The 25885-nt window shown below is 40.4% G+C and overlaps 3 protein-coding genes across 3 annotated transcripts; 1 reads left to right on the forward strand and 2 right to left on the reverse strand.

Moving 5' to 3' along the window:
- Positions 1-573: 573 nt before the first annotated feature.
- Positions 574-6289, reverse strand: LOC145481410 (uncharacterized). The gene is made up of 3 exons (XM_081459890.1): positions 4681-6289; positions 3616-4552; positions 574-1312 (listed from the first exon to the last, which is right to left on the reverse strand). Exons 2-3 carry the CDS (start codon positions 3852-3854, stop codon positions 991-993), a joined length of 561 nt encoding a protein of 186 aa, XP_081316016.1. The 5' UTR covers positions 3855-4552; positions 4681-6289; the 3' UTR covers positions 574-990.
- Positions 6290-6330: 41 nt separating this feature from the next.
- Positions 6331-25838, reverse strand: LOC145481409 (coiled-coil domain-containing protein 174-like). The gene is made up of 11 exons (XM_081459889.1): positions 24948-25838; positions 24768-24860; positions 23817-23932; positions 21599-21657; positions 21455-21519; positions 15437-15513; positions 14583-14681; positions 13905-14029; positions 13205-13299; positions 10187-10484; positions 6331-9769 (listed from the first exon to the last, which is right to left on the reverse strand). Exons 1-11 carry the CDS (start codon positions 25302-25304, stop codon positions 9051-9053), a joined length of 2103 nt encoding a protein of 700 aa, XP_081316015.1. The 5' UTR covers positions 25305-25838; the 3' UTR covers positions 6331-9050.
- Positions 19063-20787, forward strand: LOC145481408 (histidine N-acetyltransferase-like). Its single transcript, XM_081459888.1, has one exon. The coding sequence runs from the start codon at positions 19111-19113 to the stop codon at positions 20158-20160; it is 1050 nt and encodes a 349-aa protein (XP_081316014.1). The 5' UTR covers positions 19063-19110; the 3' UTR covers positions 20161-20787.
- Positions 25839-25885: the final 47 nt, after the last annotated feature.

A 25885-nucleotide genomic window follows, 5' to 3' on the forward strand; every position in this document is an offset into this window, starting at 1 on the left:
AAAATGTCTACTGGTTTATGACGACAATAATGCTTTACGAAAAAGATTAAAAGAAAATTTACTCCCCTCAGGAATAAATGGCTTTTATGCAGCTTGCCTAGCTTTTTAATGTTCCACTAGCCAGAATCAGAGTACATACGGGACTTGCATCCTTCAGCTGCTCGGCGAAAAACCATTTTAGCACCCTATATCCCTCCCACAGAGTGCAGATTAGTTGGGAACATTCACTAGGTGAATTTTATTAGGCGGGTTTCTTTCACCTAGAAAGAAATTCGGCCTTCTAGATTTCATGTTTTGATTTCATGGTTATCAAATAAGCAGCCACGAGAGTGGCCAGAAAGTTCTAATTATGGTTTCAGTTTATAATCTCCAGCAAACAGAGCTCAGCCTCGATAACGTACATCATCGGTTTATGTAGGTTAAGCAAGCAAGAAGCATAAATGGCTAGAATGGAACTGGTACAGTTATACATCAGAAAAACAGTCAAAGTCGCGGAAACTAGAGAAGTTAGCATAAGTTGTAAAAATGTTTTAGAAATTCATCTGTTATCATTTCCGTATGAAGCAACGGATACAAGTAGGCCCAAAAGTTTAATGTAAATAATTGTCCAAGACAGGATATTATTTGAGATGATGTATTTACTTTGTACATTCTATAACTCTCCTTACAGACAAAAATAAATATCTCTGGTGACAGTAAATAATTTAAGTTACAACAGGAGAAAAACTGTCTTTTTCCCTCTCTCTCTTTCAAAAACTATTCAACATCGTCGTTGAAATCAAAGTTTTTATCACGCTTTAATTATGTTCATTGCTGTTCCCACATTTGATCGAGTGTTTGCTTAAGGGTTTTTTTTTTGTCACATCATGGGAAATTTAAACTATGTCAGTCGCCTTCAGAAATTTCCTCAGGGACGCTGATCTCAGCATATTAATTGCTACCACGCTTTAATCCTTGCGTTATACCACCCCAAATTTCTAGACCACGCTTTCATCCTGAAACAACCGCCGCAGTCCTGTGGAACTTCGGTGTGGGTAAATTGTACTTGATGCGAATTTGTTGTCGTAAAAGTTTTCTCTGTTCTCTTTCCTTCTTGGCCTGCTTCTCATCTACTTCGTTCCATACATATGTCCTTGCATTGTAGTCTCTATCTTTGAGATTATATTTTTTCTTGGTGTCCTCAATGCGTTGCTTGCTGTCTAACGCTCGTTTCTCAAATTGTTCGCTGTTTTGCTTCACAGCGAGGATTTCATTTCCAGTTACTGGCGTCGATCGTCGTTTCACGACTTTTTGATGCTTGGTTTCTGGCGCCCTGAAAAAGATGAAATTGAATGCAATATAAATTAAAAAGAGTGGCAAATTTTTGATACACTAATGGCATTCATTACAAAATCGGTAAGACAGGACCTTAAATATTCCTGCCTGTGTAATTTAGTACTGTAAGCTGTTAACACAACATGAGACAAACAGTTCTAATATACAGAAGTCAACTCTAACGTTAACCATATTTGGAAACGATAAGTCAATTTTGAGAGCAGAGGGGTTAAAGAGAAAGTTTGTAGGCCAACGCAAAGTAAAACAAAGAAATGGTTATAACACCCTGCCTTAACGACTCTATGAAGTGCATCAGTATCTTTATTCTTTTATTCTCATCTCACATAGTCATGGTGCTTGAGAACTCTATATTTTCAGAGGTTAGTCAGCTCACCATGTTAAAAATCACTGTGATATCAGTTGCAGCCGAATTCAGTAATGATATCGTGTTATGACCGTGTGAGAGCAATTTTTAGAGGGAACAACGCAAAGCATTTCAGTTCTATCAATAACAATAACAATAAAGGCCCGCTGATTGCGTAATATGAAACAAAGGAAATTGCGATATTATGTTATGATTTGCCTTAATGAATCAGCGCGTTGCACGATCACTTAAGCAATACGGTTTTGCTTTTTTTAGCCTAGGTTTGAAAACGATATTTAGCCTTTGTGGTAAACCTTGATATCCCAAAGCTACCAGCTACCATTTTTAGCAAAATTGTTCAAGTTGATGTATTTCATGTGTGAAGAATTAGCCCGGGGGCACACAGAGCAATCACAAGGTTCTTATATTTATTAACATTAGCATAAGAAAGAGAAACTAAAATAGTCACTTATTATGACAACGAAATTTCGAGAAATCGAAGGAAAACCGTTATAGAAAGTCATAGTCAGTATATTTCAGAGGTTGAAGTCTTGATTCTGGGATTGAGCCTATACTGAAGCAGGTGGATAAGGACAAGTTAGAGTAACAGTTCTAAATAAAGTGTGATACAATATGAGGCTTCCCACTCGGATGGGTGTCAACTACTTTACTCTAGATCCCACATCCGGAGTTTACTTTCTTTTGCACAGTAGTTTTCGTAAATGTAATAAGAATTTGAAGAGCTGACGAACAAAGTTTTCCCTTCAACACCTTGCCTAAAATTAGTCAAAATTAAAATAAAAGTGAAAGATGTGTGATTGGCTATATTCGATTTTTATTGCTGTTTTAAGCTGGCTTCTTTTCCGCTTTGTCGCCTTCTGACTTTAGACGCAATAAGAATGAATTTATTATTTAAAAAAAATATTGGCAGAATCAAACAAGAAAAAGACAATCGTTGGATACGATTTGCGTGTTGTTTCAACACGAACGTAGCTAGACGTGACCAGAACGGCAAAAAGATCCGGACAAAACAAATGATAATTTGTACAAATCGACGAGGTTATGACATTTCCAGTTGGTTGACTGTCAATCTCATCGACGTATCTGACAAGTGACTAAGCCACGAAATCTCTCGGTTCCTTGCATATATATTTTATTGGTATTTTGTTACGTAACACACACAGACCTACATTTTGTACTGCTCTGTGGCCTGGTTTTAGCCTGAATTCTGGAACGTTCTGTTTTAAAACGCTACCGAGAGCAATGATTTGTTTTGGCGGAGCAACTAGACTCAAAGCCGAGACAATGATGACAAGTTTACGAGATCGAGTAACGGGTAAGGCCCTCTCAAAACCACAGCTGCTTCGATGGTTTACTTTTTAATTCTAATAATATTTGTTCGATCAAGTTGATGCGAGGTCACTACGTTATGGTACATTATAATACAAACTTTTCACACATTTCAAGCGTTTAACAATGAAGAAGTAGTTATCAAGTTTAAATTTGCATGTGATAAATTATTCTTAAGAATACCTACGCTTATTCAACGATATTCAATTACAGCACCTTCAGTCAAGTATTGCATGACTGAGGAATGGGAGGAGGTTAAACTCTGCCAGGTTTAGCAGGCGTTAAGTTTAATAGTCAACATCTCTTTCAAGAGTAGTGTAAGATAAATCGCGATATCCCTTGAACGATTGAATAGATAAAGTTGAAATAAATACTTTATGTACATTAGTCAGTGTGCTTCTCCTCTGAAAATACTACTTTGTATGAACACCAGAGATAAATACCACTGTGTAAGCTTTTAATCCATATTAAGAAACGTAACTGAATGCCGAGTCCAATATGTTTATCTTCGGCTCAAGGATGTAGTGGATGTGTACAAAACGTAGATTTTAAGATAAGAATTTTGGGGTTCCGCCATACTCTCTTACCTGCTCGTTTCGTTAAGGACGAGGTTCGTTTGGGCAGCTATCACGTTGTTGTTCTTCCTCCACTCTAGGTATGAAATGTCGTTCAACAGAGCTCCTTCGCTCAAGCTCTTTCTTTTATCCTTGAGGTACTCACGATACTCAGGGGCATCTAAATCGATGATGATATCAACTGCCCCTGGCTCTGAGTCGGAGTCGGTCATAGGATCTTCCTTCTCAATCGTATCTACCGTATTTCCCATTGCGAACAAGTCGATGTGATCGAGCAAAACAAGTCGTTTGTGAATGAATAGATTTCACGAGGTGCGACCTATTTATACAGTCGGTGGTCTCGCCTTTGTTTTCATGTGCCCACGTAAATCCCGCTAAGTGCTAAATTCGTCCATGTCTTCACGCTTTCTGATTGGTTAACGGCCGACCCGCACCAAGTCCGAGGTCACAGCGAACGTGAGAGCGAGCTCACGTCAATTCGACAGGAAGCCACGTTAATCACATTAAAGGAAAGCTAAACACGAAACCACAACAATTACTGAAAAATAGTGAAAGATAAATAACACGTACTGAAACTGTAAATAAATTACTTTTGGTGATGAATGCTGAATTTTTTCAAAAAAACAAAAGTGAAAAATAAATAACAAAAGAAAAGGAAGCTAGGACACTCACGGCGGATAAACAGTTGCTCTCAACTGAATAAATTCATTTGCCAAGGTCTTGTTTTGAGAAGCGCTGAAATCCGCTTAAAAGGCCGCTCTTGTCTGTTAAGTTGCTTTCGGTAAACTGAAATGTCTCCTTTTTTCGAGCAAGTGCCGAGAAGCGGTGTCTGTTACATCAGAGAAAAACTCACTTCCTCTCTACAAGTATTATTGTAAGACAGGCAAGGTGGCGCTCGTGTCTCGATGACTCAAAGTTGTTCACTACTTCCTTCTCCTTCATCACAATTCTGTGTCAGTGTAGTTCAACAAACAAAAAAAGTAAACGTCTGCAATATGTCTCAGCCTGCACTCAAAGAATTCATCGCATTTTACAAATAAAATATTTGAGAGAGGAAAAAAGTCAAAAGCCGTTTACCAGCTAAGGGCTTTGATGACATCCCGACGCAAATCTTTGATACCGACAATTCCGTTAGTTAATTCGCATCTCAGCATACATGACGCCATAAAATGCTAATGATGTGTAACCCGAGCTTCAGGCCTTCCTGATACTCAGGCTAGTTGACTACGACTGAACTAACTGCAAGGGGTACAGGAAATGACTCAGAGGAGAAAAATCTCACAAAAAAGGAGAACTGACCTTTTTGAAGCATTAAGTCTCAGGTAACAAGCAAAACAAAAACACTAAAAGCGTTACCTTGACTACCACTACCCTCAATTTTCCCACACCTTTCTACTTCTCCCGCTGACTTGTATAGACAAATGCTCAGCAAATCTGAGCGAACGGACACTTTGAATTCAGTTTTGTTTGTTCGACTCAGTTTCAGGGTTATTTCAACCCTGACCAGCCCTAACCATTAACCGCTTTGAGCTAACAGGGCCGGGGAAGCCCGAAGACAGCCGGCAACCAATCACAAAAAGTACTAACAAAAAAGGCCTTATTAACACATTACATAAGTTTTGAGAGGAAGGGTAAAAAAGTTGAAAACCACGAGAAAATCCGGCGGTCCTTGTGGCCCGGTAAGGAAAGCCGCATAAAGGACATCGAGTCGCCAGGAACTGCGCTTACAGGTTAATCCGTATTTGTGATTGCCGACGCGACAGAAGAACGTTTAGTTGCATTCCCTCTGCTCGATAAAGCTTGGAACATTTCAGTGTCCTGATGGGCGTAAATTGTAACCGTCAACCATTGCTGATGTCAACCGGCTAGGGACTCAAAGGCCAGAATAAACTGGCAAGCGATATGAAAATGAAACCCTCGACCGATGGACTGAAACACGGTGATTCGTTTTTCTGTCCGCCGTCCGAGGTGTGTCTTGGCCGTCTCAGCTAAGCTCTAATATCACATTTGCCATCCTGGGACCTTTAGCGCAATCCTTCAAAGCACTCAAAGATTGCTGTTTTATAATAGGGCCCAGAAACAATTCATCTGTCACCTATTCTACATATCTATTTTGCTTTTCGTTCGGCTGCTCGAGGACTAGTGTCTGTTTTTGTGGTACGGTCTCAGAGTTTCGACAGGATCAGCCGGGGTTAGGATTTCTATTTCTTGTTCATCTTTTCCCATTACATTCGCCGTGGCAGAAGTTGATTTCTGATATAATGTCTTCATTTCTGTCTTAAAGTTTCTCGCCTCGTGGGTGACCTGTATAAAACAATCTTGGACGTGCCAGTTTTAATTTCCCGTCTGTATTCAGTCTCCATTTCATCTTATCGCCTCTTTTGATTAGGGACTTGTAATCGCCAAGAGTCAATTTCCAAAACATATGCTGTGTTTGTCTCATCTTACGCCACAATCCTGGTTGGTCTTGACACCAAACTTTATTTCTCGTACGTCATCAGCTGATACATATCATATCAAGCCCAGCATAACAGTAAATATGGTTTTACGAAGAAATGACCTCATTGTAATTCAAAATTGAACGTAGTGTATTGCGGGAACTCTACTGCAGAGAAAAAATAAGTTCTCGGCCATTGTTTCTTTTCTTTACTGAGTTAATCGCTTACGTACAGCATGTTTTTTGATCGAAACGACATCACAAAAATGCCATTCTGTAAACGCACCGCCAGCATTTCCAGTCAGTTAAAAGGGTGTAATTAAACCTGGGCTGGGTTATGCTGCTCTCTTTTTCGGGGTCAGGTTAAAGTTGCTTTTGCCTTGTATGGAAATTATTTACTTATTGCCTGTGATGGCTGAAGAATTCAAACTTATGGCTAACATTCAGTTTCTTTTATACCCAAATAAACAACAGAAGTCAGCAGAAATCCAAAGATTAAGAAAACAGGTCTAATACTCTACTCTAGACCATTTTGCAAGTTAAGTAAAATCACCCCATGGTTTAGTTTGAAAAAGGAATCATCATCGATCATTTATTTTCCCCTCTGCTCCTACACAACTGGAATGAGTTTTTCTTTAAAAAATAGTGATTCGAAAGTGAAAGGCGGCCCTTAACGAGGCTGGCCGAGAATCGTCGCTTTCTAAGAACTGGGCTGATTTTAATCTGGCCAAGCATTTAGCATGATGTGCTCTCACAGACTCCCTTTCAAGCCCAGCAACGTTCGCGTGTCGGCAAGCAAATAATACCCGCTTGTCGAATGTAACTCAAGGCAAACCCTTAAAATAAGGAGAAAATTCCTGCTGTCAGGTCGTTTCAGATCAAGCGCCACTCCAAAAGTGATGTAAAGAGTTCGACACATGAAACCTTTTCAGTCTTCTGTTTACGTCTGTGACAACGCCCAGGATGGGATGACAATAGTTTAGGAAGTACTTTCAAGATTTGAAGAGCAGACTGATAAGCACGAGTTGTTGCATTTTCGCCTGTGTTTTCGTGACGCGAAGAAACACCTCTCGTTTAGTAAATTTCTTATCAGTTGATGAACATCACTCGAGTCTAATTTTGACGTCACTTAACACCGCTTTGAGTGACGTCACAATCATCAGCCGAACAGTGATGATCAAAATTGAAATACAGTAATAGCAACGACCGCAAAGGCATCCAGGGTGTGTTGCTGCTGTTTTTTCCCGCTTTTAATTGCTTCTGAGTTTCACTGTGTGAAGAATGCCCTAGATTTGAAATTTAGAGACTTAAACCAGATTTCATTCCATACTAATAACTGGTGAAGACATTTTCCACTCATCACAAGACTAAGTGGTGACACATGAATAAAGGCAAGGTTCTCAGTCGGGTATTGTGACAACGATGTAGAGCAAAAGCCTCGACCCTAAAATATTCTAGAGTGGCCGAAAACTAACTTCTCCTTACCAGATCGGAACATTGCTAAGTAAAGAGGAAACGAGAATATAATCTACTTACTCTACTTCAAGAAACTCTAAAGCATGTACCAGTAAATTAAACTGTCGGAATTAACTGTAGAAGACGTTAACTGCAATCATTAATGATATATCTCGTTGGGCTTTGAGGTTGAAAAAGGTGGCAAAAGGAGAATATCTCTCAGTCTCGCATACACGGAATTTGTTCGTGAAGACATTTCTTTCGTCACCGACAAACACATTATTACTGACTGACCTAGTTCGCGTGCTCTGCCCATCAGTTTGGAACGTAAAACCAAGTTCAAAATACGCATGTTTCAAATAAGTTGGAATGGAATGCAAAGCGTTGCAATGTTTGCATAGTTCAGTGCTGTGAATCCCTGCGCAAGACAAAGCATACTTCCCAAAGTAGATATATAGCCTGGGGTGGTGGGCTGATAAATTCCGTATCAATATAAATATCGCGTTATTCCAATGTTGACCTTATTAAAGAATTCAGACCAATTACATCAAATGAGACATTACACGAATAGTTTGACTGTGAAAAGAAACTCAGAACCGACTGAAACAGTAGTTTCCTCTTATAAACCTTCCTGTTCAATGAAAATCGCAAGTGTTCATCGAGACAAGGAAACTATGTATCTTAACCTATCGCGTGAGTGTGTCGTTCATAGCGTGATCTGTGTTTTGTATATAGTTATTGGGGTCAAGGACGTGATTCCGCGCCGCCCTCGTTGCTTTACCGAAACGAATATCGAACGGAAACACAAACAACTGTGAGCGGTTTCATTCTTTGTTCTTAGAAATATTACTGTAATTAACTACAGGTCGAAAATTGTCGGAAAACGTGCGTGATGGAACCGACACTCCTGAGTTGGTCACGAATGAAGCTGAAACAAGTTGTCAACGTCTTCCGGAAACACTTCGAGAGGGAAAGTGATATGATGTTATCGAGAAAAGTCGCTCAAAATTAAAATCTCTTCCTATCATGTTTGTAATGGCTTAGGTCTCAAGGACAATTCTAGAAATCGTGCTAGTTAGACGTGTTTCGATTCTGGTGGAAATTGCAGAAGTTGCTCGACACACGTTTTGAGTTCTACCCTGTCGTCGACTATTCTGGACGGGAAGCAAACAAGTGATAAAGATCTGGGCATAAAGTTCAGCATTTTGTTCAGAAAATAATTTAGAAAAATCTAGAAAGCGACAAACTTTAAATTACACCGTGTTTCAGATAAACCCTCTTACCATTCCTGTTCGTTAAATTGTATTTATTCTAATATTTGTTGTTTTGGTAAGCGTGGCAAGCTGCGAAACGGAAGCTGGTCCCATGAGCTAGCTCTTTAGAGCTGAAACGGAAAGTTGAGAATAACCGCTAAACCTTCAACTCTCACGTTGTCCAATAAAATCGTCAACTGGAGGATATTGTCTTGATATAGCCCCAAATTCTCAGAACTATAGTCAAATGAAATGGTGGAATTCAGAAAGTAAAATTGATATTTTGAGCATGGCACTTAATTTCAAGTGCTTGAACGACATTGCGCTACAAAGCCTGCCAGTTCTTGTGTTGTGGGCACTGCTCTTTCCTTACTCTGATCATGTTCAATCTTTGTATCTGAATTCTCTACAGCTTTTGTTTCGTTACCGTCCGTAGACGCCTCTTTCCCAGGGAGGGAAGGGTTAGAAATTGAAGGATTCCCACTCCAGGCCGCGTGTGTACTGGAAACAGGAATAGCCATCCTGGTATACAGGCCTTGGTAAGGTTGCCATGGAGGTATGTTTGGTTGCCATAACGATTGAGGAGGTGGTGGAACATTCAAAGGAAAATTTGGTTGCCATGGAACTTGGTGAGGTGGCGGTGGTGGCATGTTTGGAGGTGGATGCCACCGGTATCCAGTCCACGGCGGTTGAACAAATTCCTGCGCGGGAGGTGGAAAAGGAGGATACCCAGGGGGTGGTAGACGCTCGAGTGGCGGTTGTTGTAACTGCTGTTGTTCTTGAGGCTTGTGTTCGTTTTTTAATTCCTGATGAGGTATATCGCGACGTTCAGTTTGTGGCTCATGTCTTTTATTGTTTATTTCGTTCTTTTGATGAAACAGTTTTGGGGATGCCGTCCAAGTTGTTTTAGTGTTCTGTCTCGCATTGTTGTCTTCATAGTAAAAGGTGGGAGGTGCAAACTGCTGATCTCGCTCGGATCGTGGATCATTGTGTGATGATGACCGCGGTTTATCAGGTTGCTCTGTGGAAAGATGTAGATGTCACTGCTGGATCAGAGGGGTTCCGTAGGCAACGGGAAGAGGGAGGGGAATTATGATGGGTACTTTGCTGGTTAAAGGGTGGGGAGACCAGTACTGAAGTGGTCCTCAAACAAAATGGCGGGCAGTAGGAGGGAGAAAAACTGAGTGACTCTCTCCGGATTTGCCATTCTTCCAACAAAACGGGTCTCCCCCTTACAGACCGTAAATCTACGACTAGTTGTTTATTATCCCAGTAGCATATCCACTAAAGAGAAACGAAGGTAGGAGAATTCAGGTGAGGTGAGGTACTACTATACATGAATCAAGACAGAAATCAAAACGACTGAAAAAGAAATGGTAGGTGACATGGAGACTCACTGAATAAATACTGTAAATATTGCACAGTGCAGTTGACTTACTTATTTTGTGTTGCGCCCATTCTGGTAATTCAGCTTTTTGCACCGAAACAACGTCGTCGTCCTCTCTATCAGGCAAACCTCCCTTAACATCTTGCTCTGTTGTCGGTTGCCCGACATTGCCTAACAATTTCTCTTCTTTCCCTTCCGTCTGTCCACTGTCCTCGTTTGATTCCTCGTCTAGCTCCCCCGATGCTTTAAGCTTTTTTAATTTCCTTTCTCGCACTTTAGCAAGACGAGCGTCCAACGCAGCTTTCCGTTTGTCTTTCAACTTCTGAGTCCGAACTCGCTGTTCCATTGTCTGATGGGATAAAGAACATTAGTGGTCGGGGAGGTAACTTCTAATGAAAATGCCACTTTGCTCCAAAGAACACGAGCCAACGTTCAAAATGACAGATGATTAACGCAAAATAAACCATGCATATCAAAAAAAACGTCATTTATATTCAGTTACACATTTTATGCTGGACGAAAACTAAACTTTCGAATTTCAAAAGAGAAATTTTGAAGATTGTGGGATATCACTCGGGAGATAACCTGAGATATAAACTCGCACGTGTAGCAGCTCACGTAAACTTGTAATTCTATTCGTCGTCATTGGTTAGCAACTGTTTTGTCCTCAGGGGAATTTTTGTGGTTGTTTGTTTTATTGTTCTCTCAAAGGGTACTGAGTCATTCATGTGAGACCTTGTGAGAGCTGCCACCTGACCAATCTACCTCAGATTTACATGACGTCAGGCCACGTTTTTTAGGGAAGTCACAAGGAAACATATCGGGTCTCTGTGAAACGCGGTCCGGATGGCGGATGGCGGATGGCGGATGGCGCATGGCAAAATGCGGATGGAAAAATGAGGATAACAAAATGCGGAAGGAAAAATGCGGATGGAAAAATGCAGATAATAAAATGCGGATGCAAAAGTGCGGATGACAAAATGCGGATGGAAAATTGCGAATGACAATATGCAGATCATAAAATCCTTACGAGAGAAAATTAACTTACGATGTTTCCTGAAAGTCCTAGTTGTAAATAAACCAGGCCAGCTTATAGAATTTAGGCCGGGAGAAGTCCAGTAATAACGGACAAGACTTTTATCGTCAGACTCCGTTATTCATTCACTAGATCGAAGGACTTTCGCTGTCTACAATTAAGCCAATTTTCAATGCAGAAAGCAGGCATTGTCAAATTAAATGAAACACCGCTACAGTAACCGATCGCGCCCAACTATACCCAAGTTGAAAAGTTTGCAAGGCACATGGAGCATTTGCAGAACTCTGCAACGTAACATCAAAGGCCGGTGACTCTAGCGCAATTGAAAGAGCACGGACAATGGAGCTTTATATAGCGACGATTCCTTGAACTTATATCGAACGGGTACAGAGCGTTTTTACAGCTTTTGCTCGGTTACAGATTTCATTCAATTAAAACGTAGCGAAAGAAACTGAATTCGAGACTTAGAAGCGCTAAAAATAGTACTTCCACGTTCTCGCCGGTGAACTCCGTCAGTCTACAGGAATTTTCACAAACAAAATTTTAAGGACACTCTCCAGCTGTTACTGGCGGACAGGGTTACGCTGTATGAAAAAAAGAGATGTGAAATAATTTCTATATAAGGCCAAAGAAATTTCTGACTTTTCGTAAGTTGAAACACGAAGCAAAGATATTTCTGATAATTCTGATTTTTATTTAATTTTGTTTGTGAAAATTCCTGCCGACTTTGACGGAGTTCGCCGGAAAGAACGTGGAAGTACTATTTTTAGCTCTTCTATATTTAGAATTCAATGTCTTTGTAGAATTTAAATGTTGCCATTTGTTCGGTTTCCTTTTATGTAACATTTTCTTTATTTCTCACAATTTCTCGTGACTTTCAAGAAAAACGCCAAATTTATGCTAGTAGTAGTAGTGTGATAGAACTACCCTACATGTAAAAGAACTCTAAAAACATTTATTCCTTGTATTCGGTTTTTGTTCTTCGCTATTTTAATTACATGAAATCTGTATCAGAGCAAAAGTTGTAAAAACGCTCGGTACCTGTTCGATATCTGAAGGCCTTATCCTGTTTATTTGACGCTGATCAACCAGCTTTTTCACTACAAAAGCACACCGAGGAAAGGTTAAGATAAAGGTAAGGACGACGTTCGATCTATCAAACAAAGGTAACTTTGTTCAGGGAATCGGCGCTATATAAACTCCGTCGTCCGTGCTCTTCCCCTTGCGCTAGAGTCACCAGTCTTTGAAGACGCGTTTTGCAGAGTCTTGTGCATGTACAAACGCTCCTTGTATGTGCCTTGCAAACTTTTCAACTAGGGTACAGTGGGACGCGACCGGTTACTGTAGCGGTGTTTCATTTAATTTGACAATGACTGTTTCCTGCAGGGGAAATTTGCTTAGGTATAAACAGTGAAAGTCCTTCGACGTAGTGACAGAAGAATGGAGTCTGATGATAAAATGGAAGTCTAGTCTGTCATTATTCGATCAAGACTGTTCCGTTTTACTTTTGATCTTGATTTGTTTTGTGATTGGATAAAAAATATTGGATTTCTCCCGCTCTATCTTCTATAAGATGACCTGGTTTGTTTACATGTAGGACCGTTACAAAACATCGTAAGTTAATTTCCCCTGATAATTATCTTATCATCCGCATATAGTCATTTGCAATTTTCTATCCGCATTTTACCATCCGCATTTTTATATCCGCATTTTGCCATCCGCATTTTGCTATCCGCATTTTTCTATCCGCATTTTGTCATCCGCAATTTTCCATCCGCATTTTTCTATCCGCATTTTGTCATGCACATTTTGCCATCCGCCATCCGCCATCCGCCATCCGCCATCCGCCATCCGCCATCCGCCATCCGCCATCCGCCATCCGCCATCCGCCATCCGCCATCCGCCATCCGCCATCCGCCATCCACCATCCGCCATCCGCTATTCCCCATCCTTCCGGTTCGCGTTTTACAGAGACCCAAAAATATCTGATGGTGCTCATAACATTGATTTAATTTCTGTTTTCCAGTAAGTACCTGTTCTCTTAGTTTATCTAACATCTTCATCTGTTCCTGTCTTTGTTCTTCGCTGGTTGAAAATTGATAATAACCCACACCATGATTGCGAATTTCTGTCAGAAAAAAAATGGAAGAAAAACGTGTACATGCTGGAAAGTTTTCTAGTGCTTAGAAGTGTAACAGTTTTTGTAAGCTGCTTTTGTTTTATCACTGTAGAAGCTCTTATTGTTTTAGGGCTAGGGGCAATGTTTCTGTTGTTCCGTTCTATGGTCCCCTCAAAGGGTATTGGGCCATCCATGTGAGACGATACGAGAGGTGCAACACAAAGGGGAGAATAATATTATCGAGACAATCTTATGACATAAGCAAGTCAAAACTAACGATATAATGTTCCGACGTTTCAGCAACATCGTGAGGCCATTATCAAGGAATGAAACGCCCGGGACATCGTATCGTTAGTTTTTACATGCTAATGTATTTCAAAAGCATTATTAATGACAATCTTATTTTATTTATAATTTACTTAATTCCCAACTTGAAAATAAAAATTGCTGGTAAAAGCGAATGACATTTCGACCGCGCTTTGGCCATTACAAAGTTCAATGTTCGAGTAACAAATTAATGATACCGAGGACAATGAATCGCGAAGGCCTGAGGTTTCCTTTAACGATGATTTGCCGACAACAGCATGAGATTTAATAGTAGAAGTGATATTTACCACTAAAGCGTGTGTCTTGATAATGAACCGGTCCAACCGGTTTATTCATGGCTTCTTCCTCTTCTTTCTCCCACTCTTGCCTCATCAGTTCTCTCCTCATGTCTTCAGATAAAAGAGTTGGGAGACTGCAAGCACAGGCAATGTTAGCAATGGGAGTGAGATTTACTCTCTTGGCTTTAACGCAGAGTGTAAAAAAATGAAGGAGGAGGAGGAGAAGAAGAAGAAGAAATATGGGTCATTGTCTAAGCGTAAGGTCAAGATGGCTGGGTATAGGTTAAGTCCTTTTTAGCGTGTTTATGGATCGAGACGGAGTCGAGGTCCATAGCAAATAACGACGCCAATATCCAGCCATCTTGACCGAACGAGCCTGGTCAATAAAGGATTTATCATATGCATAAGAAGCACCATATCCTTGTGGGACTCAGCGGGTGTTCCCGAACGGGCAAAATAGGCACATCTTACCCGCCCGGGTAGCCTATCTTAGCGCAGGATTTGGTTCATCTTGCCTGCTAACAGAGCTAGCCATATAATCAAACGAATTATCATACATCAAGGAGGTAGCATGCACGACGTTTTTGGCCCCGGCTGTACACATGCCATAAATATTGAATGACACTGTCAGAGAAGGTAACAAGGTCTATGAAAGGTTTCATAGTGTAATAAGAGTCGTGTGGTTACCTCTTTCTTGCACTCATATCCTTGTCCATATCTTGCAAATGTTTAAGATCCTTACGCAGACACCTTCTCTCTCTACCCAGTGAGTCCACATAGTCAACCCTAAGATCCATTCAAAGGACATTCATTGAAATAACCTATTAGCCAGGCAGTTTAATATACAGTTTCTGTAGCATCTTAGCATCTCAAACTCAGTTGTCGTGAGTCTTTCTAAGGGAAAATGGTTTCCTTAATTTATAGAAATTATTAATTTACTCCAGGTTAAAACTTAAGCAAGTTTTCATTTCCCTGAAGGGATGGCAACAGCAGGGTTCCACTAGAATATGCACGAGTCATGGTGGTAACCCAGATTAGTGGTAACTGTTGGCTTTAGGTGAAGTCTTTGAGTTGAAAAGTACGAGAGCCCAAGCTGACTGTCATTCCCACGCTCTCAGCAACATGGAATGTTCCTTTCTGTACCCACCCAGATTCGAAAATTAAGTGTAAAGGGCCGGGTTGTTCAAACGCGATTTAGCTAAGCCAGGGTAAGCGAGAATTTTGAATTGAGGTTTGCAACTTTACGGTGAGGGTCTCTGTTTTTATATTGCTTGTCCTTCAGTTTTGAGTTTGAATAATCGCAAACTACACATAACATTAGCAGTGAAAAACATTTTTATACAAGAAAAATAATACTTCAGTCAACTTTTAACTCGGGTTAGCCTTAACCGGCTTTCGAACAACCCGGTCCTGGACTTATCTTTGCACTGTAGGCTTAATTTATGGAATGAAAATTACAAGAGGGGCACATTAGATTAGTGTGTGGCTGGTCATCAAATGAAATCTTAATTAATTAAAAAAAGAACAATTCATTTCGTCACCATTCGTCCTCAGGTTCAGATGGAGGTGGAATGTCTTCATCTTTCAATTCTTCTGAATCTTGGTGAGGCTCTTCTTCCTATTAATAAAAACAAGTATCATCATAACAACTATAGCAATCTGTCAAAGTCGTCAGCATGGCTATGATCAATGTCATCATCATCACCATCCTTGTTCAACAGTGATCTAACTGTAGCCATTACTCCTTTCTTCATAATCACTCAATAACAGATTTAGATCTTCACTATATCGGGGGGCGGGAGGGGGGGGGGGGTTCCACCTGTTATAATAAGGATCATGATTGTTCTGAACAAGGCAAATCACATGCAGTCCAAAATGAGTCACTATCCCTTCACCCTGGTCTCGGTGAACGAAACGACACCCGCTGTCAAGAGACCTAAATTGAACCAATAGGTTACCTTGACAACACAACCTTTTCCAGAAGCTATGTTTTGTCACACGCAATGTGGGATAACGTTTTTCGTGGAACAGATTCTAACCAAGGATTGTATTCACTACGAGACTAACAAACCGAGGTGTATTTTTTGGTACATGTACTACAGCCAATAGCAAGATAGACACAATGCTATGGGGTCATCCATTGGTAAAAACATTCAGTTTGTTCGAAGCCTTCAAAGTTCAAAGACGATCTTCTGGAAGTTGATCCAAAATACAGCATAATATTGCAAATAGAACATAAAGTATTAAGAATCGCAACCGGAGGCTGACTAGTTGGCTATTTACTCAGCGTGGTCGAGAAGTGGCACTTGGGGCTGCTGAGAACAAATCCAGATAGCGGTAGGGTGTAAGGGGATTTAAACCAGGGAACTCCAGAATTCAAATCCAGCGCCATCAGCCACTCGGCCACGCCGCCTCCACAGTAAATCAAATTTATGGGATTGATGATATCTTTGGGATGATTCCTTTTTGAGCACGTGTATCTAACGTAAAGTTACTTTCCATTATATACTAACAACTACTAGCAGATCGAGAAAACCGGAAGGCAATCAGTTCAGTTAACTTAGTTTTCTCAATTTAAGTTAGTTCAGTATCAAAAAAGTCCGCGTGTGATTTATGTCCTTTGCGGAGGCAGCGTGGCCTACTGGATAGGGCGCTGGATTTGTAATCCGGAGGTCCCGAGTTCAAATCCTCCTCCCTACCAGTAGATAGATTTGTGTTTGGTGGACCCAGATTCAACTCCTCCACGCTTTGTGATTTAATATCTATTTATTGTTTTTTTTTTTCCTGGAACTTAAATTTTTCAGCCTAAAACTTCAGCAGTGCTCTTCATCCATGCTGTTTCTATTTCTTACATGACATGTATTAAATAAATCTAGGAAGGAAAAGATTTTGCCATCGAGGAGCCTCCAAGAATGTCTGCTCAACAATGTACTATACGAAAATGACTCGCTTCAGTTCAGTAGTCGTCATTTTTCCCGAGGGAAATGTTTCACGACTGAACGTTGCAGTATTACGCGGTATTATTTCATCTCTCAGTTTTCGCACGCACTATGACTGGTTAATTTAGCGGTATTTTACTTTACGGCCTCGCAAAATTAAAGCCGAAGTAGTCGTCAAAATGCCTGGTGATTTAACGCCAAGTTCACTTTGCACTCACAAAATTTTGAAATGTGCTCAGTTTACTTTTGATGTACGTCAGCGTTCTGTGTCACTTCTCAAACTTATCGCTGGCCAAGCTCGAAAATCGAAAAATCGTGATACTCTGCCTCAAGAACGTTTTTAGGGAACTGTCTTCGAATACAACATCTATGGTTTTCATGAAATTCGCGAAAAGACGAATTTTGCCTTCTTAATTACGTATAAATTAATATGAAAATTAGACTACGAGTAGTCCCTCTTTCGCTTAGTCCGTCTAAGCTGAAAGAAAACCGCGAGAAAAAAATGGCCGCGTGAAATCCTGGAGGCGAGGAGCGCACTCCTCGCCTCCAGGATTTCGCGCGGTCATTTATTCTCGCGGTTTTCTTTCGCGTCACCCACGACGGACAAAGCAAAAGAGGAACTACTCGTAGTCTATATGAAAATTCATGACTCGCCAAATTCTACTCGCTTGCATTGAAACACTCTGTAGGGCCAACATCAAGTCGAAATAAGCATTGTGGAAAGGAATGGTCCTCATACGATATCAAAACAACATGAATCAAAAAATCAGGACAATCTATATTCATTATTCGCTATGCGCTGCTGCCAAATTTGCATGATATTCACTTTTGCAGCAAGTTCTTCAGCTAATAAGTGATCTGCACGGAAACCGGCGAATAACAGTCTCGAGTTTGATCTTGATGAGTTAAAAGGACAAAGGGTACATACTACTAGTAAGCTCTCGAGAATTAGAGAGCTTGCAGGATATAAAGATCGAAAACCAGAGGCAAAAACGTTCGGTCCACTACTGAGAAATTTTGATCGGTAATTTTAAATTTTAATCAAAACTATAACAAAATTCTCGAACGTGATTGGCTATCAGCGGCTCGATTTGAGCATTAATCGAACAGTGTAAGCGTCATACTTGTAATTGGACAGTACGCGTCATTTTGCGCGCGCTGTTTCGGTGCACTTTGTTGAATAAACTGCTGTGTTTTTCAGCATTCATAACGACGTTTAATCGTTCAGCGCTCAATCGATGGTTTGTTCGTTTCTCGAATTTTGTCATAGTTTTGATTAATTGGTAACAGGACATCGTGTCGTCCAATTCAGTTTGTAATCATACTCGTGATTAACAAATCGGACTCCCGCTTCGCGGTCGTCCGATTTTGTTAATCACTCTTATTATATGGCTGTGTCTCACAAGGACTGAGAACTACCGAATTCACGAATTTGATTGGCTGAAATCGATATTGACCGCGGCCTAGATTTTCCCATCTAGACCGCCATCTAGACCGGTTTCATTTTGCGTTGAAAAAGTTGCAAACTAAAATACAAAAATGTTCACCATTTTCTTTTATTTTCTTCTCGATCATTTATAGAAGTGCCAAAAAGCCTGATGACAAAAAAAAAAGTAAAGAGGACGAGCAAATTTCGGCAGGTTTAAGTTAAGCTCATCGCCGTTCGCAAGCAAAATGTTAGCAACCCAGTTACATTAAACGAATTTAAGTTTTCTTCTTTGCCATATAATAAACATCGTATTAACCGAACTAAGTCGGTCTGTATGGGAGAATCTTGACCTCGGTCGTGTGTACAGACCTCACTGCGTTCGGTCTGTACTCACGACCTCGGTCAAGCTTCTCCCTCGGTCGTGTGTACAGACCTCACAGCGTTCGGTCTGTACTCACGACCTCGGTCAAGATTCTCCCATACAGACCTCCTGCTCGGTTAATAAGAACTAAGTATGATTACAGACCAAATTGGACTCCACTCAGTCTTATTACCATTATTAATTGTTGCGTGAATGCCACGAGCCACGAGCCGGCTTGTGAAACTATCAAAAATATGCAAATTGATCTAAAGTCAGTCAAGCAAAACTGGCAGTGACTTAAAATTTCTTGACCCAAGGATCACCCAAGGATCAGGATTGCATTCCAAACATCAAAAAGCGGCTTTTTTTTTTCGTTAGTACTGGATATCTGACGTTGGCGAAGCGACTTAGGACGTTGGCGAATCGACCTAGGACGTTGGCGAAACGACCGTAAATCATGACTACAGATAGCCACTGATAGTCGCTATGCTCTTAAGACCGCGCTCTCTTCGATGTCTATCTTTGGTGCTCCCTGAGTCGCTGGGAATGGCCAACACTCTGTTAATAGAGGGAAGAGCCATAACGACACGAGGAGTCCATCATTCACGGATTCTCAACCATGAGCTCACTTGTCGTCTCGCTCGATTGAACGACTTCGACGATATTCTGACACTGTCAGAAGGAATCTACAATGGGCACGACTATGTACCCGTCAGATTCCACACATGGATGAAGATGGAAAATTCAGCTGTAATGCTTTCTTTTGCAGACAAGAAACCTGTAGGACTACTTGTGTGTTCTGTTGTTGACGAAGGAAGGTCATTTATCAGTCGTGCAGGCCGCGTTTTACCGGAGTTTCGCAGACAAGGGGTCCATAAAATGCAAAGGAAAGCGATGGACGAGTTCGTGCGGCAAACATTTCCAAAAGTCGTGCGAAAACTATCAACAAAGCACGACGAGAATTTTCACTTCGGAAGGAAGCTTTTACAGCTAGACAACTTGAATTGCTACGTTGAAAAGGCGACCCTGCTAACACATCAGATTCCGGCTGTGAAAAGTTCAGTGGAAGTCGTTTCGTGCACAAAAGAGTATCTTTACAATGTAATATTTTCTCGTTGCACAGCGCAGAAGTTGTTCCCAGACAACGTTATTATCCTAGACTGGCTTCCTGTGGAGCCTCTTGGATCAAATATGGATTATTTAATGCTAGAGCACGATGTGTATTTCGCTGTAGAGAAGTGTACTGATGGTGCTCAGTCTCCGAGATCAGTCAGCTTTGGTGTCTTGTCGCATAGAATGTCAAAACTTGTACACTGGTGCGCTGCAGTTTACAGTTGTGAAAAAGTTCTGTACGAAGCTCATCTTGTGCACCAATTCAAGAAGGCTTGCGAAATTATCAATGGTGACTTCATTTTCTCCTGTTCTCAAGACAAAAAGTTTTTAAACTGTGGGAGAAGAGTGTTTAAAGAACAGTTGCGGATGACATTAGATGAAGAGAGTGAAACGGTGAATCTTTACGAATTTAATTTTCCATAGTCGATCTGTGTGTGCTGACCCAAAATTCAGTTAGAAATCATCTTACTGTGCCTCAGAGTAACATGGGAACTCTGCTCAAACAACCGTGGCAGTTACCACTTTTGTTGCTGTCAATCATCTTAGCACAGTCAGGAAACAGAAGTCCACGTCTGTGGGTTGTGATTGGCAGATTTCTATTCATTTTGTTTGTTTCTTTATTACTAGGTTCGTTGGTTGTTGTCGTAATTATCATCAACAGTAGCGTGTGAACAGGCTCGGGCTGGAAGGGTCTGACCGAGAAAGAACTGGCCGAGAATGAAGTGGACGAGGGAGGGTTGGGATGGGAGAGTGGGGCGTCGCCTCCCCTCCTCTCTCTCCTCCCCTCCTCTTTCTCCTCGCTTTCTCTTCGCCCTATTCTTGACTAGAGAGCCTGTTTACGGGCTACATCAACAGCAGCCATCGAAGCAATTGTTCATTGGATTTGAACTTAAGAGTTTGCGTGTTATTGAAAGCCGTAGTAATGATCGTACATATAATTTTGTGAATGAAACTCTAGTACCTGATTGTTGAAAATTGATGAAACCTGGTGAGTGATGTGTTTCTTTGACATTTGTTGTTGAATCACAATATAGTCCTGCTTCGTGTAAAAATGTGGTTAACTAGTCATAAAGAAGGATTCACTGTGAAATTCACTGTTAAAATAAATAGGGCATTTCCAAGTTATCTTGTGCCTCTGTTTCAAAACGAGTCTTTCATATGAAACTGGCTTTGATTTGCATGAAAATTAACCTGTAGGTACAACACATTTTCATATGAATAGTTCGCACGAAGACTCGTTTTGAAACAGAGGCACAAGGTACCTCAGAAATGGCCTACTTACATGACTTGTTTAAGTTTTCCAGTGATATATCTGTTATTGTTAAAAACGGGAATTTTCAGGAGTTTTCAGTGGTTTAGCCATCATGGTATATGAGCCATTATACAATGCTTTACAAATAGGGTAAGCATGCGCATAATTTTTGGGGGCATTTTTATGATTATTTTATTTTAGTTCTCTGTATTTGGGGGCGTTTTTAACAAAACAATTATTCCACTTGCACTTGTTGGATATCAGAAAATTATTGCCAACTTGGCGCTATGCTATCTACCATCTCATGTCCAACGCAATAATAATAATAATAATAATGATAATAATAATAATAACTTTATTTAAGTGTCGAATGTATTTAGCACTATTGTGCTAATTGGGGACACTGTAAATAAGTAACCAAATATTGCAAATAGAAAATACATTTACAGAATAACTGTTAAATACCTTTGTATAAATTTTCCTGTGGAAGTCTACCAAGTATCTTCCTCCTTCTTCACCTTCCTCTTCATCTACAATGACAGCAAATTCAGTCAATGTGCCTGGCACAAACATGCATTTGCTATTCAGAGTTCAATTACTACAGTGTACCTTGAATTTCTCCCTTTGCCATCTTTTCATACAATGCTGCCTTAGCTTCCAAAGCTTGCCTAAAAGTAAAGAATAGAGTGATAATATTAAGATTCCTTAGTTGACCAGAAAGATGATAGCTGAATGTGGTGAAAATTTTCCATGAACTGAATTGTGATACCTCAAAATGCAGTTTTGTATCGGAAGAAAATGCATCAGGACACCCTTCAAAACTGTTTAACTCCCTAGGGTAAAATAACTCACTAACCCCCTTAGGAAACAACAACTTGAGCCTTGAACATGCACTGACAGGTTTTGCTCTGGACCAGTCATAAAGTGCTTATAAGGTTTAGTGATAAAGAATAGGCTTTCCTACATGCACCAAATGCCACAATGTTATATTCCAAGTGCAGGCTAAGACTTGCATTCAGTAATTATCCATTTAAAGAATCCTTTGTTCTTGGCATGCAATGTATGTTGTGCAACAACCTCTCATATCTAAAATTTCCACAATTAGGGCATTTAGGAAAACACTGTACTTAACTTACAGTGTATGTACATTGATTTCCTCTGTTAATAATCTGTAGTGTGTGGTTCTAGAAAATATCCATACCCACCTCAACGAGGATTACTGGAAATTCAAAGGAAGCTTTAAAGTCAACCAAAACTGGAATTCCTAGAGGGATGGGGGGAGGGGAGGAGGGTATCAAACCAAAAGACTTTCCATGGGTCGTTTCTAGAACTACAGAATACATTTCCCACTAAGCTCATAGTTAATGGAGTGGAAAGACTATGAATCCTGGCAAACATCAAAGGAGCAAACAAAGATGCCAAAGATTTATGTTAGAATCTTTCATTTTATGTTCATACACTATTCATGAATAACACAACCAAAATATTTCTATTGGTCAGTTCCTTGGTCAGAATGTAGCAATTGTGTTTGGCGCACTGACAAAACCAAAGAACTTTGTTGGGTTACAAAACCATTCCCCTCTATTAACTGTATGTAGGCCTCCGTCGGTCAGGGTTGACCATGGATAGCATCCTAGTTGTCTGCTTGGCTGGAGCACCGGTGTCTGTGGCTGCAGAGGCCGATGCGGGAGTGACAGTCTCTGTTGCAGAGGCTGCATTTGTGCTCTATTAACTATGCCCAGGTAAATTGTAATTAAATGAGTGCTTGCAGGGCTCGACAACAACTTGAATTCCCGCTTGTCCTTGGGACAAGTAGCTCTCAAATTTTGCTTGCCCCGGCAATTCTTAGTTGCTTTTTTAATGATTTACAGTCGAACCTGTACATAAAGGCCCTGTATTAAATGGCTATCCTCTATTAAGCGGCCAGTTTTCAAAGTCCTGAGTTTTTGCTCATGACACAAATGCTGTATTTGTTACCTGCATTAGGCGGCCACCTCTATTAAGCGGCCGCAGCCACCCTGTGGCAGTCCTATGATTGTCTTTCTTTGTTATTGTTACCTGTAATAAGCGGCCACCCTGAACGTAACAACTATGAAATGATGGAATGAGATATTTTGTTGTTAACTGTAAGCCACAGAAATACATTATTGTATATCGTAGAAGAGTAGAGGGCAATCTATTGCACAATACTTTTACATCATCTTAGGTATATATTTACAACGTTAAGTTACAAGTTGGCACTGAACCTTGTTTAAAGTATTGATTGCTTGAAAGAGAGTGGATTGTCCTATTGTTTCCTTGTATGAAGTGTTCTTGTATGATACACCATTAAAATTGACATCAGACCAAGCCTAGTGAGTATTTTTAGTGACCTGTATTGAGCATCCACCTGTATTAAGTGGCCAGTTCCTCGAGTCCCAAGGGTGGCCGTCTTAAACAGGTTCGACTGTAGCTGCAGATGGCTTGCCTAAATCCTTGCCCATCAAGCAAGTGAGAGTGAAAAGCTACTTGTCCAGGTGGAGAATCTACTTGCTCCAGACAACCAGATGGCACTTATGTCAAGCCCTGGCTAGCCAATTCAAATGATGGAGCAAAACCCACCAGTGGGCTAATATTACACCAAAGGGTAGAAGGATGACTCCTTGTTGTACTAGACAAACTGGTGATACATTTATTAGTGCTCTCCTAACAGGGAGGCTTGAAGGAAGACATCATCTTTTTTTAATAAATGCTTTGCAATGATATAATTTAGAATACATGCAAGGGGATAGACTCTAATATATTAATTTGGCAACATTTTTGGGTAAACTATTTATTGCTTACATACCGTGACTTCTGCAGTGCTTGTTGTTCTTCAAATGACAATTCATCTTGTTTGTTGGGTGCAGTACCTGAGTTTGTTACCTTTTTCTCTTTTTTAACTTTTGCCCAGACTGGAGGTTTCTGAAATTCATTGATGACAAAATTGTTAGTTTACTTGAGGCAGTTCTTCTTACCTTCAAATACATTTGCCAATGTACTACATAGAAGAGAACTGGTATTGGTTTTTGCAAGTCTGTGGATAAAGCAGCAGGTATGTCAGGTCCATTTCAGCATTACATATTGTACAGTTCCAGAAAATAGAGTGTCAAGTAATAATTATATTTGGTAATGAGGACAGTGCATCAATTTTAAGAGCAAGGAATAAGGTGATTTTTCTTTAAAATTTACTCACTCCCTTGAATTTTGAAAATAGTTTAGAACTGGATTGTGTCTTCGGTGTTGCATAGACATGCAACTAAACTATTTCCCAAGGGTTTCATTAGGGGCTGAGCAGTCAGGCCAAATTGACCAGCTGTGAAGATGATTTTGCCTGCCTGGTTTGACCATCTACAGGAAAGCCTCTCTCATAAAGAAGTTCAGGTCAGAAAGTTTTGCCCACCTGTGAAAACCAGTCACCCTCCTGATGAATACGTTCATGAAACCCCTGATTTTCACTGTCCATAAGGAATTTATTCTGCTTTTATTTACTAAGGTACAGCGCTCATAACACAAGATTTCCCAATTTCTGCACATGACATGATTTCACAGTTTTTGTGGCTTTTGTTTTCATGACTTGTTGTGGGCAATCAACACTTTATTGACATTAACATCAATGACAGGTATGATACATTATATATCTAACCTTTACCACTCACCACTCATACCCCAATCCCAAAGCTCAACTATAAAGCCACCACAAAAACAAGTATCAACGAAAATTTACTTTTCCTTCTAAGAACATAAGTTCAATGTGTACCTTGGGCTGTCGGTTTGTTTTCTGTTCAGCTTCAAGTTTCTCTCGTTTGAACTGTGATTCCTTTCGAATGAGTTCCGCTTTCAAGTCTACAATCTAACAGTAGTGTAGAAGATATTTCTTTGAATAAAAAAATGCAGTTCTGATTTGTAAAAGTAAAAGCAAAAAGGACAATTTTCTTACCGAAGCTTCATTAACATCAAAGACCCGCTTGGCCGCCATGTTGTTTTTAACGCGTATCCGCTGTACTGAAGGAGTTATAGTGGACTCAGCCAATTCCTCTTCCGCTCCAGTCCCCCGCAAAAAGGAAAGCAACAAACGACAAAACTTTTGCTGCCAGTCTTTTGAATAGCCGTTTGCTAAAGTGAGAATATCGGTATTTGCTGTGAATAGGAAACTTTTTGCTACTTTTGCGTTGGATTGATTTGGCAGGGTAAGAGGGAAAGAAAACAAAATAAGAGGGACGCTGTAGCACACTGGAAGTAGAGGAAATTTTGCGGGGAACAAGCCCCTTGGCCTTCGGGCGAACACAGGACGCATGTCGCAGGGACATCACGCAAGCTGGTGCACACGAACCAGATATTGCTTCAAATCTTTCTTACCGCGAGGACAATTTGTAAGAGCAGTGCACACGATGAGACATTGCGGTCATTTTGTCGCTCTGATGAGGTTTTAAGTAAATTTTTAATTAGATTTTCTGGAAATGTTTAAATGTAAATGCTTTTATACTTAGCTATTTTTTAAAACCCTTTTCATCCTGGTCACGCATAGACGCGTACTTGATGGTCGTGCTCTTTGTACCACTTGTGACGTCATCAGTTTAAATATCACCAGATGTTCTTGGTATAAAGCAGATGATAGAGCTAGGATAGATCTATCCGAACGACAGTCGGTTTTGGATATCGACGGCATTCTGACGTAGCAAACTGAAAAGCGTTATCAGTTTTGCTGCAAAAATGGTGGTAAAATGGTCCATTACACCTATAATTGACCAAGGTCCCATTTTCAGGCTTTTCCCATAAGTAACACCCAACTTTTTACGGCAGCCAGAAAGAATATGAAACGTAAAAGGTAGCGAGAGTAAAAAGGCCGAGAAAAAGGAAAGGAAAGGGGCAAGAAAA

The sequence above is a fragment of the Orbicella franksi genome, chromosome 3 (genome assembly GCF_964199315.1).
Source record: "Orbicella franksi chromosome 3, jaOrbFran1.1, whole genome shotgun sequence".
NCBI classification, from domain to species: domain Eukaryota; kingdom Metazoa; phylum Cnidaria; class Anthozoa; order Scleractinia; family Merulinidae; genus Orbicella; species Orbicella franksi.